The sequence below is a fragment of the Exophiala oligosperma genome (assembly GCF_000835515.1).
Source record: "Exophiala oligosperma strain CBS 72588 unplaced genomic scaffold supercont1.1, whole genome shotgun sequence".
In the NCBI taxonomy this organism is placed as follows: Eukaryota; Fungi; Ascomycota; class Eurotiomycetes; order Chaetothyriales; family Herpotrichiellaceae; genus Exophiala; species Exophiala oligosperma.
The window spans coordinates 289,956-304,982 of record NW_015622818.1 but is presented as its reverse complement, the minus strand read 5'-3'; the positions used below and the strand labels follow the sequence as shown (position 1 = coordinate 304,982).

Below are 15,027 nucleotides of genomic sequence, written 5' to 3'. Positions count from 1 at the left end.
CGAGCCCCTTTTTTCCCCTTGGTCGTTGATTGGGCACATGCGACCGAGGTCGTAGTTCTATCAGACAAGACTCATGTGCCACTGTAGACACTCGATTCCACTCACAAATTGGCGTGTTTCCCGATGGGCAAGTTCGACTCCTTGTAATCCACTCCTTGTATTCTATGATTACGACACCAATTGGAGCGAGAAAGTGTTCTAGAGAAACTGAGCTGTAGTGTAGGTCATAAAGAGAGACTAAATAGTTGTATAGAAGGTGTACAGTTGCGGATGGTGATGGTGCCCATCTCGCCTGATGGACCTGTTCTGACAGCAGCCTCAGGCTCCTGGTAGGTGACTTGACCTCTTTCACGCTCCACGTCCTCTTGGCCTCAGAGGTTCCAAAAAGTGGTCGATGTCTGAGTCGATGCTTTCGCCGCCTACAGTTTGGGCCCTCCGTTTGCGGTCAATGCACTATGATTCGTATAGTCGCCACTACTGAGCCGACGACGGACGATTTTGCCTGTATTGTTTCGAGGGATGGCTTCGATGGATTCCACTCCCGCTGTCAGCCATTTCACCTTGGAGAGACGGGCCTTGATGAAATCTTGAAGTTCTTCGGATGTGACCGTAGATGATTTCTTCACCACATAAGCTTTTGGCTACTCGCCGTTGCTCCTGTGAAAAAGTCAGCGAATAATTCAGGTCTGGAAATGGGCGAGGTGCCTACATCTTGAAGCCCACAACGGCAGCGTCAGTGCAAGTAGAAATATCAATTCCTTCGGTACATTCTGGCTGCGCGTCTGTATCAGCTAATTGTTGTGAAAAATATAGACAGAGTATTCAAAGGTAAGAGCTGAGATCCTTGGCCATCTCAGCCTTACATTTTTCCAAATTCTCGCGATTAATGAAGTTTAAAACTTCACTCCTCGTTCGCAAGACGGAAGTCATCCCTAACGCGTCCTCGAACTTTGGGCGAAGTTTTCGACGAATGAAATAACACATTAGCCTCAACTCATCGACGTAAAGATCGGTACCATCTGCGCGAATGACCAATACATTGCCAATATCGATATTCCATGACAAAGGCGCCCATCCCCAAAATTCATTTCCAAGGTCCGTCTCTGTCATCAGCAATGCAGCGTCTTGGTTACCCTCAGGCGACATGTTGTAGTTCCAGCCAGGCGTGTCAACCCAAGTTTGACTTTCAGCGAACCTCCATAACCTGAGAGGGCTTTCAAGAAGCTTTGAGATGGGTGAGATGTTCCTGTCAACTGAAAGTAGAGAGCGGGCAGGATGCATCTCTTCAACTTCCACTGGGATGTATGGCTCGGCCCCATGAAGCTTGTTTTCCCCGTAACAACAGATTTTCACCCCCCGGATAGTCCTGCCTGTGCACTTGTGGTCCAGAGGGGCAGTGATCTCGGGTGTTTCGGATTTGTTGTACGTCACAAAGTAGTCAATGACGTGCCGGAAATCATCTAAAGTAATGTCCTCGTGCCGGAAATCATCTAAAGTAATGTCCTCGTACCGACCATTCAGGGTCTCCCGCATTGCAACAACAGGGCCGCACCAACTGTGATGGACTGTCCCAGACAACTTGACCGAGTTGAGAATACCGCGATTAATCGTGGAGCCATCTTTCAAGAAGGCATCGCGAAATGTCAGAGTCAACCTCCTAGAGCCTAGATTTCTAGCACGTTTACAATTCCGCTCAATGGGGACAGTGCCAAAGATGGGTTTGTCCATTCCGAGGAGAGGTTGAATGCCAGCGGTTTCGTATTCCACCTGCCGTTCATCGTCTTCATTCTGTGAGTCAACATTGCGACTACACAACACCCAGACAAGGAAAGGCTTGGCTTCGTTCTGGGGAAAGAGGATCGCACGTTTATGAGCTAGAGATGGTCGAGGAGCTTGGCTCGACATGTCTTTGCAAAGAAGTTTGTGACAGGGCCAGTCACTTCTCTGACAATCGCGAGAACAGTAATGGCAAGCTTTACATCGAGCGCAAAGTTTGGCCGGCGATGAGTTGCACATTACGCAAGATTCGTAGGTCTCGAATGCTTCGGCGAACGTGGTGGCGGGCTTGGTAGTCGAGACTCGTCCGTCCCTAAAGGCCAGAATCATCAGCCTCGGGCACAGACAATCCGCGCGATCAGGGACTTTCACTTACAGTATGCGACGCTCTTTTTGACGTGACTTTTGATCCTCTTTAACAGAGTCAACCATTTCTTTCTTCCACCGCAGTTCTTCCGAAGACGAACTTGAGAGGCCGGACACAAAAGCTGATTGGGGGACCTGATTGAGGATTGAACTCCTAAGTTGACCTTTCAGATACTTTTCAATTCGGGAAGCCAGATTGTTCCCAAGCTCCTCAAGTGCAATGACAACTTTGTCGGATTTCGAGAAAGGCACCCCCCAAGCCCGATAGCAGATGCCATGTCGTCCTCGAGTGGATATAGGAAGAGGCAAAGCCCGGAGAAATCCCTCACACAGAAAGCAACTTTTTTTGCTACATCCGAAATAATCAATGCTCGGCGCTCGACAAAGGCCGTCCTCGTAATGCAGAAACAGTTGTACTTCAGCATGACTTCTAAGTGGCCGTGCACAAGCTTGTTTGAATCTTTTTCTGAATGAGGTGACCCTTTTGAGGGCAGGGCCCGCAAGCGAGACGGACACCAATCGATCCAAAGCGTCAGTGATGTCAATGAGGTATTCGGGTGTGAGAATTGTCTCTGGCCCAGACGGTATAGGGCAGACCTTGACCGTCCGCAATTGCACGACGTGACTTGCAATGCGCGCGAGAAGTCGACAGTTAGACACTGGCCTCGCAATAGACCTGAGCGCTCTCCACAACTTGGGTCCCACCTTATCTCTGCAAGACGTTTCAAGTAGGTCATGTACCTCCATGGATGATATGCATTCGTACGCGCAGCGAACGATCTCTTCCTTAGAGACAGCTAGCCCGGAGGAGCTCGTATGTCTGAGGAGTTCTTCCATATTGGTCCATGTTTTGACCGCCTCTTTGAATCCTGGGCCGAGTTTTTCATTGGGAGCCTTAAACGGGTGTTCGCAGAGGATGCAACGTCTTGCTACGCGTAGCCAGTAATCGATCCTCTTACAATTGAATCCGATGGCAATAGGTTCAAACCAGCTCGAAGACATCGCAGACTGTTCACAGAGATCTGTAGGCGTAAAATCAGACATGCGCAACAAAAGAGTTCATAGAGATTCACACCCTGATCGAGTATGGATGATAGGTATTCCCGTAGATGTTCAATATACTGTAGACCAGCACCCTCAGCACGAGTACTTCCGCCTTGCTGACTTTTGACAGCGTGAAATCCGTCATTTCTCGCCACGTCAATCTCGATGAAATCCTCACATTCCAGCAAACCGACAGCAACAACATGATCCCAGCCGTTCTCCGGCGACAGTAGCTCAGCAACACAATCAAGAAATTTAGAACGAATATGTTTGTCGGCGCTTGTGAGATCTGACCATTTGTCTGTTTCTGCGTCCGATTCACTTCCATCGGAGTCGTCCTCGTCCTCGTCACCAGTCTCGGACTGCAGAGTTTCGGCATGGCTTTGTTCCCCGGTCAGATAAGAGAGAATGTGCGCTGCCCAGACAACACGAGCGATGGATTCACCGTACGTGTGGTCGGCAGCTTTCTTGATCTCGGACTTATCCATCTAGACAGGCAGCGATCAAATGGTAAGTGGTGATGTTGTTGACTCACCGGAACTGTCCTTCGAGGTCGAGTGTCACCGCCCAATCGCATCTTGCCACGTCTGCAATCCGATGTCGTGACGGAAAGGGGGTGTGAAAGATGATCTTATTGACGGATAAAATGTGATAATCATGCAGGTGGTCTTGTCAATCTCACCTCACCGGCGACATCGACTAGCATGGCCGTCCTCATAGATTGGGACTGGCTAATATCAACCATTAGAAGCCTGCAATGGACATATTGGTTGCCCATTCAGGCTATAGACTGAATGCAAAAGGTCAGGTGGCCTGGGCAGTGAACGCCGTATGAGGCTGAAAGAATCTGCCATGGTCCACGCCACCATCCGCAGGTGATGATCATGCATGCAAAGTACTTCCCGTCAGCATGTCTCGTTGATATTAAAAACCTCGTCATTGCTTCATTCTAGATCTAGGTCAGTCAATACTTTGGACAAAGGAATTTGCTGATCGCGGAGAGCAACATCCTTTGAGATCATTTTCTTTATTCGGTGGACATCCCCAGAGTGTGCGTCCTCATTACAGCAGAAACCATTTCAGCCATGGAGGACGACGCCGCTTTCAATTCCGACTTGGTTTTAGAACTGTTGAACTCTCCGTCAAGGACCGTATTCCGAACAGAAGAGGAGCGACATCCATGGCGAGGGCGTCGTTTAGGGCCTTTCAACAGGCCACTGCTTAGGCTCCTGGACCGCCATTCAGGAAGCCAACCTGATGAAAATGGTCGTATGAGGTCAAGAGCGAGACCTGAACGGCTTGACACCTTTATATCTCGACAAACTTCATTGAACATTCACATCGATCACGGCAACTGGACACCAACTCCTCATATCTCATTCACAGACTCGCCTGACGAGGTCGAGCGTCTTGCAAGCTTGAGAGGGCGACGGCATCGAGGACCCTTTACTCTGACCGTTATCGACCCAGACGAACGTATTCGAAAGGGTCTACCCGTACTTAACGTCGGTCGCGAGATGGAGGAATACAACGTCCGTGACCCTTACATCAATGTTGGATATAGCCATCACTATATTTGCTTGTGGGAGGTCACACCCGGTGAGGTCGTAGGTCATTGGAAGTGGGAGGCCATTGTCATGAATGAAAATTGGTATGAAGAGATAATCATACCGGCCTTCTCACGTGCTCAGCAGGCGAGGGCGGCTAGGAACTTGTTGAATCTCTTTGACTGCCTTTCTCGTAAGTCCAAATGATTGAATGAGGCCAAGTAGGTCAATTGAAATTCTTCAAGTCTCAAACGATCCGACCGATCCAAGCAATCTCTTCCATGAGGAGCGGGAGTCACCAAGCGAAGAAAAGAACTCGTCTAGGACTTCGATGACGAACTTGTCAATGAACACGACCATTCCGAAGACGCACTCAACTCTCTCGCGGATATCAATAGGCCAAGGTACTGCTGATGAGCGGAAGAGGCTAACATCCTGCGATGATATGATCAAGATGCGGGAAGAGATTGGTAAGAAACAGAAAGTCCTTCACTGCCTCCATTAAACTAAAAAGGAAGAGTAATTATGGCGAGCGAGCATACCAGTCTTGTAATGCCCTGTAATTGTACACGACTGGCGTGGAACGACGATGTTGCTCTCGCTTCTCTTCATTACGAACAATCTGAAATGAGTGTTTGCTAAAAGGACAAACTGTTAGCAGGGTGGATATTTTAGGTAGAAAGGGAATTTTCTCACGTTCTTGAGTAGTACTGCATTTAGCGGATACGTACCGCCGAACAGTGATCTATATGGAAGATCCGAAAGGGATATATTATAGTTTCAGAGACTTCCTTTCGCAATCGACCATAGGTTGTGGAAAGCAGGGCTTCCCGTTCGCTCAGCCGTACTTAAGCCACAAGCCGATTAGTTAGTAGTTGCGTCGGTGACGAGCAGCGAATCCTAATTGTTGATTGTTTTTTTGGCCATTTTGGCGTCTGTTTGTGTGGCGGTGGGTAGAAATTCAATATGGAAACAAGTTTTTTTTTTCACGTGGTTGTGGGGTTGCGCTAGGCTGATAAGGGGAGGAGAGGAACCAAAAGCTGCAAGGCACCAGATTATTGTTTTGCACCTTTGGCAAGCAATCGAGGAGAATTGTGCTTGGAATCATCTTCCAGCTGTGGCGGCACTGTCCTCTACGGCCCAACACTTTGAAACAATGTCAAAGTGACTGGTGTATTCCTTAAAGCCGCACGAGGGTTGTCCAGCATGGAGGTATATGGCAAAATTGGGCCCCCAGAGAGAGATACAGTAATCTCTGATGCCGGCGGGTCTCTCTCGTTCCGCCGTACGAGTATCCTCGAGTGCCACTATAGCACCCACGACTACTCTGTTCAAGGGACTTGCTTCGCGAAGACCGTTCGAATAGAGACGATAAATCGGCCGGTTAGGCTGATTACCGAATTGCTTTGATTCGAAAGCCTCCAACTCGTACTTGTGAAAGGGTTTTGCCACCAGGCTGACCAAGATCGTCGCTGACATGTACTCGTACAGTTAACGAACAATAAGCTGTGACCAACGCGTAAGCTCAGCGTCTGTGTCAAGAAAGAGTGAAAGGGTAAAGCATTCTTGAGTCTATTGATTTCGTAGCACCAAAGATCCATACCAGATTTGTGGTCGGATCGGAGATTTGGTGTGACGTACTAGTCTCCATGGAACAGCAAACGACTGCGAGGATATTTCCCGGTTTCGGTCGAATCGAGATGACGTCCAAAAAGGTGAAATTCAGGGTCTCCCTAAAGTGCTACTGTACAGTACTGTTCAGAGAAAGGAGGGATATGTAACGATACTCCGCACTCCTAGTAAATGGCCGGAAGATGCTTCGAGACACCAAGACCAACGGTGTCAGGCTTAGATAATATAATCGACGCGCCGGATCTAACTAATAGTACACCTAGTAATGATCCTGTCGGTTCCTATCGTTTCCATCTCGCCTCGCTTGCTTGATTCTTGAAGTGCGCGCTAATTCGGCCTCGGTGCCCGCCATGTCAATTTCTGTCCAATTTCCAGTGCCAATCATTGCTCAAGCCATCACACCAGTCCTTACCACAGTCACCCGAAGTCCAGCCTCGCTTAGTCTTTTTCACGGTCCTGAAACCTCGATTGGGGATGAGATAGGTCAATTGTGGACTGTACCATCTCGTTGGTCGAGCAAGCCACCCTGGCTGAGCTGCTCACTATGCTCACTTCTGGCCCACTTGAGATACGGCCTTCACGAACTCAGCTCTTTCTCAAGGTGAAACGTTGCGCTGACTAGATGTTCGTGACCGGGAGCCGCAGCCGCAGCTGGCTCATCTTTTGATATGCTCCTTCGTTCCTTCTTGCCCGTGTCTCTTATTCTCTTCCAAGACCCTGGTGGTTTGACGAAGCTGCCACTCGCCAGCCCGCCTACCAAGGTACACAGCAAGCCAAATCTCTAATTGTGTTGTGCAGCGCAGCCTCAGATCGCAAAGACACGAATTGTACCAAACTCATATCACAGAAAACCCCGTGCGCGGTACCAACGTCTTTCTCTGCTACCACTGAACGTCCGTACACCTTGTGTTCCGGGCAGTATTTGGTACAATGGCCACGACCAGCACCACCAAGCAGCTTCGTCTGCAGACAGACTCCTTGGTTAGCTCACAGCCTACTTGGTCGTTTTCTCCTAACCATGATTAGTCCTTGATCCCGAAAAAGTATCGCGGAGAAGCCGACGACCCTCACTTTATCCCCGACTCTCCATTGATTGAAAGGCAGATGTTGACGGATCAAGAGGAGGGCGAACTGAAGCGAATGTGCGCACTGATGCTCGCCAATGTACAACACTCGGACGACATGTCGGAAGATCCTCTCAAATACCTCGCAGCACAGATCCACGAAGGCAGGCCACCAGCAGAAAAGGTTGTGAAACAAGAACAAAAGTCCAAGGCACCACAAAGGTCGGATACCAACGTGACACACGATATTCTGGATCTTCATGTCGACTCTGCAATCTCCTCGGACGTTTCCCATCGCGACACCTTTTCGAGTGCAGATGATTACTCGACGCCATTGACTAGTGCTGGATTTACGCCTGGAGCGAGCACTCGACGATTCTCTGACACCACAAGAAAATCTGCGGCAAGTGCAAAACGAGCTGGCAGCAGCCTGCGAAACGAGACAGTGTCCGTGACAAAGAGTCGGAAAACATCGAATTCTGGTCTACAGAGGACGATCGACTTGAGTAAAGCATCTACCGAGGCAGATCCCGCCAGAGCTACCCTTCGAATTGTTCCTTCAGACTCTTCACCTTTACGGACTAGAGCCGTCAAGTCCATGGACGTTCCTCGCGACCCGAGCTTCTCCGTGCCGGACTTGAACAAAAAGTTGCCTCCACCACCTCTAGAGCAAGTTCAAACCGAAGATGAGAAACAGCCACACATCAGTCGGTTGATGAAGACAATCCGCAAGAAGAAAAGCACCATGGACAATAGAAACCTCTCGACTGCATCAGCACCTCCTGTAACAACCATTGATCACAGCCCAGCTGCTGCCAGACCAAGGACATCAACCGCACCAGCAGGACGACAAGCGTCAGTGCAAACCCAGACCGAAAGCCTTCCCAAAAAGCGGTTCCGACTTCGATTGTTCTCAAGAAGGCAAAGGCCTGTCGATATTCTAGTCACCTGAAGACCCGTATTACATTCATCAACAACAACACTACTCGATTATAATGTTCATGGAAGCGCCGGCGTTCAGGATTTTACGTCATAATACAACCTTTTCAGTCAGGGTTTACAGATCCAGCGTGGTCACAAGAACACACACACGATGCATGTCAAAAAAAGCTTTTTGTCGAGCATCCTTCATGCCAAAAATGACGTGTTTAAACAATCATCAGACTTTTTACGACCTTGGTATACGACTTCAAAGATCAGCGATTTGATATTTTTCGTAAGCAAACGGAGGAGAGTGGCTCGATATTTGCCGGAAAGTCCGCTCGGTCGCACACGGGAGGGATGGAACGAGCCGGGCAGATGCGGTGGAAAGAAGCATGAATTTCTTCCGCGGTTGTCATAAAGAGTATACAGACTATTTCTAATATGGTAGGAGGAGTGTGAGCGATGGTTTCAGACGCAGCGTACCGAAATTCTTACGATCTGCGATGCAGATCTCATCAAAGGTGTCCACAAGTGTCTCGGATTGCCGGGACTGCACCTTCGTCAACAAACGGACCGTTAATGTAAGGTGCCACTCAACGACTTTCCACTTTTCGACGACTTCAGGTGGCTTTGCTATGGGCGCGCAACATCGGGCCAAACTCTAGCCCCCTTCAATCGTTGAACGGTCGAGGTTGTTGAGTGATACAGTACGTTGGCATCTCACTATTGCCAAGAAATCCATCCGAGGTTCATGTTGATGAGAGTCTATGGAGTCATGTACTTCGCGGCATTGGGCCAGCAAGGATCCAAGATCCTGCTGAGGCCGTCAACGAATGCATTTCCATCCCTGGCCAATGTTGCTCCCCATGCCTACACTCCTATCAATTAAATATATAAACCATCATCATCATGACAAATCAACTGCTTGAGCTTTGGTTCAGTTTTTGTGGATTCATTTCTCCCTGCGGCCGCTCTATCTAGTCATACCAACCTGCCCGTATGACCACTTCTACACTCTTCTTGTAGGCACTTTTCAGTGGCTTTTGAACCTGGAACGCCGTCGCTATGCCGCATTTCATCTTTCGTCAAGTCACTCGTTATTCCTTTTGTTTCTTTGCTTTCGACTGGGTCTGCGTCATCGTAAGTTACGTCATGTTGCTGTAAAAAAGCGCTTGGATCCAGGCACCGCGTCCGTCCGTGTCCACAACAACAGTAGAAACACCATCTCTTAATCCATCAAGAGATACAACCAGCAGTCGTGGAAGCTTCATAAGAGAGAGAGGGAGAGAGATCATTGATCACCACGCCCCCGCCCGCTTGCCTCACATCACCATTCTACCGAAATGCCCGTCTCCCTCTGCTAGCGCATCGTAGGTCTTGGATCCGCCGCTGGCATGCTTGGCTCTTAACGCGTTCCTTGCGGTTTCGATGGCCGAGTACTTGCGGCCAAATTCGCTGAGAGCCTGGATGTCCTGGCCCAGTAGCGCGAGCAGTTTCGCCATTGCCACGTCGTTGGCCTGCGAGTGTGTCGCTTCCGCCAGGGGCTGGGACGAAGCCGCGCTGTCCATGGGGGTGATAAGTGAGAGGCGCGTGATTAGCGCTTGGATGTTGCGGAGGTGTGGGATGTGGGCAGGGTCGGGCGAGTCGGGCGTGATGGCGGCCGATTCCTGGTCGGTGAGGTACGAGGGGGGAAGGGATTGGATGAAAGTGCGCATCAGGGCGATGCGGGATTGTAGCATCTTGACGCTGTTCAGCCGGGTGGTCATGTTGGCCATCTGGTCCTGTTCTTCAGGCGTGAGAGAGTCAAGTTTGTCATTTGCACTTTCACTCCCGTTGGTCACCTCGACTGCTGCGTCTGCTCGTTTCTTGCCCTTTTTGTCGCTCGATTTCGACTCCGAGGCCCCAGCCGGAGAACCTGTGGCTTTGGAGTCGGTCACCGCGGCGGCACTGCCTGCGCCTTTGGCGACGTAGTCAATTGCAATCATTTCTGTCTCATCTGTCTCGATGCTGTAAGGTAATGATTTGAACCGGAGGGACGTGTGTTCCTGGCCGTCGACCTGCATCGACCCATCATCGTCTCTTGGCTCGGTCTCAGAGGCACTCTCGTAGATTGTGATTGGGAGTTTGCCGCCTGTTGCGCCGCCCGCCGCTATGGCTTCAGGGTGCAATACGAGGAGAATGGTGGTGTCACCGGAGAAGGTCATGGCTTGCTGTTGAAGACGGGTAAAGTCAGGCAAGGGACCAGACTCGGGAGCCAGTGTGTACCATCCAACAAAATCCAACGCAGGGGCTTTGTGGACATCCTTGTCTGGTTTCTTTCCGTCAGTTCTCTTCGTTACAACAGAGGGCAGTCTGGGAAAGACTCACATTGTTGAGTTCTTGCCTCCATCCATGATATATTGAACTCCCACCCTCCCTCTTGGGTTTTGACTAGATCGGTCGGGTACGCATGTTCCGCGGTGACCTCTCGACCTGTCTGTTGTCCGAGAAGGGCGCCCACAATCGGGCCTTTCTGATTCCGCACTGAATGTCGAGTGACATGATCTGAGATTGTGAGGAGGGCCAGGGGATGAAGAGACACGCTGAGTCCCGAGTCGGAGGGCTTTGACGATATCAATGGGTTCTTGAACTCTTCTGCCATGGTAGCATCGAGGTTTGTTGTGCTGTGGGTTGTTGGCTTGACCGAAAGTTCGCTATTTTGTCAAGAATGAATCGATGTCAGTGAGCGTGTGCCTCGTAGAGTTGTTGACCAGCTTGTTACTCTCATACACAATCGCAGCCTGACGTAGACGTTTGAAACCCATGGGTAAAGAAACCACGAAGTTTAGCCGGCATTACAGTATGCCTTAAGGTGGAAGGTTAGACGGTGTCAACTCCGAATATTCAACTGACATGGGCGTCATTTCAAGTCGTGGCGAGAGACATGCATCAGCGTTTGTTGCCTGTTACACAAAATTGAAGAGTTGAAAACAGTGCCATGTTCTGCAAACGTTCACCTGGCTTGATCTTCTCTTACGACGCAACATCATGGATACCATAGTTGAAAACAAGGACGTCCTCTTTCCGCAAGTCTTTTCTCACCTCGCCGAGGTCGAAGCACAGCCTGCCACAGTTTTACTGGATGAAGAACTGCTGAGGCGAGCAGAACGATCGCTCGACGCGTCAACCTCGAGAGACCTCTTATGGCGGCTTTTGGCAACCGGCGAAAAGCTTCTTCAAATACTGCAACAGGAACCTAGGCCTCTCACTCGACTGCTGGAACGCAATGTTTCCCTACTTCCCTTCGATGAACTAAAAGGTACCATTTCCACCGAAAAGCTCCAGGAAGGCCTGACCTCTCCCTCCATATCTGTCCAACTGTTGTGTCTTGCGTATTTGCAAAAAGCTGCAGACTCGCCAAGCGGTGCTTCATTCGTTGCGGCGAGCTCCCCACTAGTTCAATGCCTGCTCACGATCTGGCTGTCATCCGAAAGCACAGAGATTGCGGAGCGCTGTTTGGAGGCCATCGAGGCCCTTCTAGCCGTCGACAGTCATAGCAGCTTCACAGTAGTATCGACCAAGGATCGTTTGGCAGAGGCGCAGGGACAGGGTCTCTTATGGCGAAGGATATTTACAGACCCCCAGGTCTATTCAATCATGTTTGAGTGGACGTCCCTCCGGGTGTCGAATCGCGACGTCAAGACGAAGAAAGGTATGCAGCTTGTGACAATATCGCAGGCCAGGCTTTTCGACTATATTGCAAGACTGGCGAATTACGACTGGGCTGCAATATCTACCACCACATTGCCTGCAGTTGAATCGAGGTTCATGGGAGAAGGCGTCGATGATCAGCCCTACGGTGGCTTACTACGTTACGCTGCGTCTCATATGATTGACCAACGAGATATTTTGATGGAAGTCCTCAGACAAGATTTCTTTATGAAGCTTCTTGCTGTGATCCAAGAAGGCAACCCTCAGAGTGTCCCTCCGCGCCTGCTGGAGGCTCTTCAGAACCAAGCCGGCATCGATCCTACAAAAGACGACGAACGGAATGGCGTGCATCTTTGAAAATTGTCTTCTCGGATCAACATTTTCTGGCCTAGCGCCTACAAAAAGGTGAAAATTCTTGGATGATATAAGGTCATGACCTGATCGAACGGAAGTCAATCCTTGCGGACTGTCTGATCGGACCTCGTCTAGCTCCACTCTTCATCAAAAGGACCAACTGTCTCTGTCTCGAATATAGCTTACCTCCTCCTCTTGCATTGTCTTCACTATCTATTCCGCATCGTCACTCGTGGGCATCACCGTCGCCCCCCTCATGAAAATTCACATCTGTGAAATAACAACCGGAAGGTCCATCATGTCCTCCAGAAAGAAGTCATTTTCTCCTTTTACGATTTCCATATCCTCATTAATATCATCAGTCCACCTGTGAATGTATACCGTCTTCATTCCGGCTTCCTTGGCACCTCGCGTATCATATGCATGCGCTGCGACCATAACAGCAGCCTGTGGGTCTACTTTGACCAAGTCTAGCGTCTTGCGATAGCTCTCGGGAGCAGGCTTGTACACGCCCAACAGTTCACTAGAGAACAGCATGTCAAACTTCAATCCCGAAGACTTGCACAAGTCGAGCTGTAACCGCGGCGTCCCGTTTGCAAAGACGAATACCTCATAGCCTGCAGCTTTGAGCTTTTCGATGGCCAGAGTTACATCTGGCCAAGCTGGCATCGAATGCCACGCCGTGATACATCGATCTTTGGTCTGTTTGTCAAATCTGTCTTTGTATTCCGGGTGTTTCTCAAGCAATGCATCCAAGGTTGTATGAAGCGTAATGTCAATGTCTTCTGGTGGCTGTTTTGAGGCCAGTCGAGCTGCATTGGCGTCGAAATAGTCATGGCGCCATTCTAAAGCGAGCTTCGACTTCTCGCTATCGCCGATGGTTGGTGGGAAGACTTGAACTGTACCACTGTGCCAGTCTAGACATGTTCCCATGAAATCGAAGAAGACGGCGTTGATTTTTGTGTTCATCATGAAAAGTGCGTGCCAATGAGACCCATGTGACGATGTTGCCTTGTAGACTGCAGTTAGGTGCGTCTTTAACACTCATGTCATATTACTCTCTCATTCCTTTTATATCAATTGTCTGCCATTCACCTTGGAGATCAGGCGCGCGTATTCAGGGCCTAGGTAGATCATCCTGATTAATACGGCGTACACATTATGTAAGATTGCGAGGACCACGGTTTCTGTCCTTGTTGGAGGCAAGACACTTCGTATGTTCCGAGTGTCTCATATGAGTCAGTTAGGTCACTGTACTTGGTCTCTTACTTCCTGAGATTAAAGTATGTACGGAGTGCCTGGACCTCAAGACGATGGAACTGCGATCGTGTTTCCTCGCTTCACCTTCCCACCGCAAAACGCGCTTCCAAGCTCTCCAAAAAAAAGTTACGAGCATTCACATGTGTAGGAACAAATTCGCCGAGTCCTACTGCTACTGTACAATATCTTCGCTCTTCTTTTCATTCGTGATACTGTACGATTACCTTTTTGCATCTTCTGTATATCTCCAAGTGACAGGTGTTCCTCTCCTTACACCTAGAGCCGATGCGCGCCATTTCCGTCGCAACCTTCACCCATGCCTGTCCACCTCAGTCATTCTATCTCCCGGTCTTGCTTTGCAGCATCTGGCGCCCTTCGTCGCTTTGCCAGCTCTCCTCGTGTTAGAGCCACGAAAACACCTCCTTCTCCCCGAAAACCGTCGTCTCTGCCGCAACGTCAGCAACGATCAATAGACCCTTCCTTGACTCCAGAACAGGTGAACAAACAATACTATGGGGCAAAACTGTTGGCTGCTGGTCAGCAGATGATATACAAGGCACCCTCACATACTGGTCTTCTCGGAGCTTCTTGGTTTATTGCCGGGTCATGTTTCCTAACCTCGGCGGCTCTGGCCTTTGGAAATCTGTGGTTATATGATCCAGATTCTGATCTTCCGACGATAGTGAGAGTAGGACATCGACTTGGCATAATCACGTTCACAGCAGTTGGGGGCATAGCCCTCCTGCGGCCCCTGAATCTGGTCAAATCGATGAGACTCATCAACTCTGATACTGGTGTCAAGCTACTGGTACAGGTTCGACGGCCCGTACCTTTCCTGCGGCCGAAGCAGCATATCATCGCTCCTCACGAGCTCCGTGTAGATCGGACTTGGGTCCATGAGCTTGAAGTGCCAGAGTTTATACAAGAAAGCACCACTACACGGCGGGGAGTGTTCTCGAGTTTAGGCCGAAGTATCAGCCGAGCATTCTATTATCCTTTTGCTGCTACCAGGCAACTCATGACCTTGGAAGGGATAATAAATGCCTCTTTGAAGGAAGGAGGCCCTAAAGTCAAATTGGACTCACATGGTACGTTCTCCAATGATGGAGAAGATATTGAAAAGCTGGGTACTATTATTCTATGAAGATTGATCATGAGATCATCGCCCGCGTTGTTTGACATATTTTGATACAAGATTGGGTATCATGCCAACACCCTTCAAATTACGGACACATATCGTCCTCCGCCATAGTCTTCCTCTAGCTTCAGGCGCGGAGGAGAACCGTGTGCGAGGGTAGCCTGGCAGGCCGAGAAAAGGCCCTCGTAAATGGCCTTTGTGCGCTCGCTCCCCATGCTTCGGCTGGGATTCG

The 15,027-nt window shown here is 49.7% G+C and overlaps 7 protein-coding genes across 7 annotated transcripts; 4 read left to right on the top strand and 3 right to left on the bottom strand.

Annotated features, from left to right (window-relative positions):
• Positions 1-822: 822 nt before the first annotated feature.
• PV06_00107 (uncharacterized protein) lies at positions 823-4,490 on the bottom strand (the record flags this gene model as incomplete). The annotated part of the gene is made up of 3 exons (XM_016400573.1): positions 3,218-4,490; positions 2,153-3,164; positions 823-2,089 (listed from the first exon to the last, which is right to left on the bottom strand). Exons 1-3 carry the CDS (start codon positions 3,672-3,674, stop codon positions 823-825), a joined length of 2,736 nt encoding a protein of 911 aa, XP_016267626.1. The 5' UTR covers positions 3,675-4,490.
• Positions 4,272-5,238, top strand: PV06_00106 (uncharacterized protein; the record flags this gene model as incomplete). Its single annotated transcript, XM_016400572.1, has 2 exons — positions 4,272-4,926; positions 4,979-5,238. 2 exons carry the CDS (start codon positions 4,272-4,274, stop codon positions 5,236-5,238), a joined length of 915 nt encoding a protein of 304 aa, XP_016267625.1.
• Positions 5,239-6,648: 1,410 nt separating this feature from the next.
• On the top strand, positions 6,649-9,288 carry PV06_00105 (uncharacterized protein). Its single transcript, XM_016400571.1, has 2 exons — positions 6,649-7,346; positions 7,392-9,288. The coding sequence occupies exons 1-2, from the start codon at positions 7,296-7,298 to the stop codon at positions 8,379-8,381; spliced, it is 1,041 nt and encodes a 346-aa protein (XP_016267624.1). The 5' UTR covers positions 6,649-7,295; the 3' UTR covers positions 8,382-9,288.
• Positions 9,004-11,209, bottom strand: PV06_00104 (uncharacterized protein). The gene is made up of 2 exons (XM_016400570.1): positions 10,721-11,209; positions 9,004-10,661 (listed from the first exon to the last, which is right to left on the bottom strand). The coding sequence occupies exons 1-2, from the start codon at positions 10,992-10,994 to the stop codon at positions 9,676-9,678; spliced, it is 1,260 nt and encodes a 419-aa protein (XP_016267623.1). The 5' UTR covers positions 10,995-11,209; the 3' UTR covers positions 9,004-9,675.
• An 86-nt stretch (positions 11,210-11,295) lies between these two features.
• On the top strand, positions 11,296-12,908 carry PV06_00103 (uncharacterized protein). Its single transcript, XM_016400569.1, has one exon. The coding sequence runs from the start codon at positions 11,381-11,383 to the stop codon at positions 12,398-12,400; it is 1,020 nt and encodes a 339-aa protein (XP_016267622.1). The 5' UTR covers positions 11,296-11,380; the 3' UTR covers positions 12,401-12,908.
• PV06_00102 (haloacid dehalogenase, type II) lies at positions 12,662-13,651 on the bottom strand (the record flags this gene model as incomplete). The annotated part of the gene is made up of 1 exon (XM_016400568.1): positions 12,662-13,651. Exon 1 carries the CDS (start codon positions 13,367-13,369, stop codon positions 12,662-12,664), a length of 708 nt encoding a protein of 235 aa, XP_016267621.1. The 5' UTR covers positions 13,370-13,651.
• Positions 13,652-13,973: 322 nt separating this feature from the next.
• On the top strand, positions 13,974-14,801 carry PV06_00101 (uncharacterized protein; the record flags this gene model as incomplete). The annotated part of the gene is made up of 1 exon (XM_016400567.1): positions 13,974-14,801. The coding sequence occupies one exon, from the start codon at positions 13,974-13,976 to the stop codon at positions 14,799-14,801; it is 828 nt and encodes a 275-aa protein (XP_016267620.1).
• Positions 14,802-15,027: the final 226 nt, after the last annotated feature.

Bases quoted from the DNA above. Each gene is read 5' to 3' on its own strand.
- PV06_00105 (XM_016400571.1), top strand. From the start codon at position 7,296: ATGGCCACGACCAGCACCACCAAGCAGCTTCGTCTGCAGACAGACTCC. The intron at 7,347-7,391 runs GTTAGCTCACAG...AACCATGATTAG, and splicing joins GTCTGCAGACAGACTCCTTG to TCCTTGATCCCGAAAAAGTA.
- PV06_00104 (XM_016400570.1), bottom strand. From the start codon at position 10,994: ATGGCAGAAGAGTTCAAGAACCCATTGATATCGTCAAAGCCCTCCGAC. The intron at 10,662-10,720 runs GTGAGTCTTTCC...GAAAGAAACCAG, and splicing joins GGAGGCAAGAACTCAACAAT to ACAAGGATGTCCACAAAGCC.
- PV06_00103 (XM_016400569.1), top strand. From the start codon at position 11,381: ATGGATACCATAGTTGAAAACAAGGACGTCCTCTTTCCGCAAGTCTTT.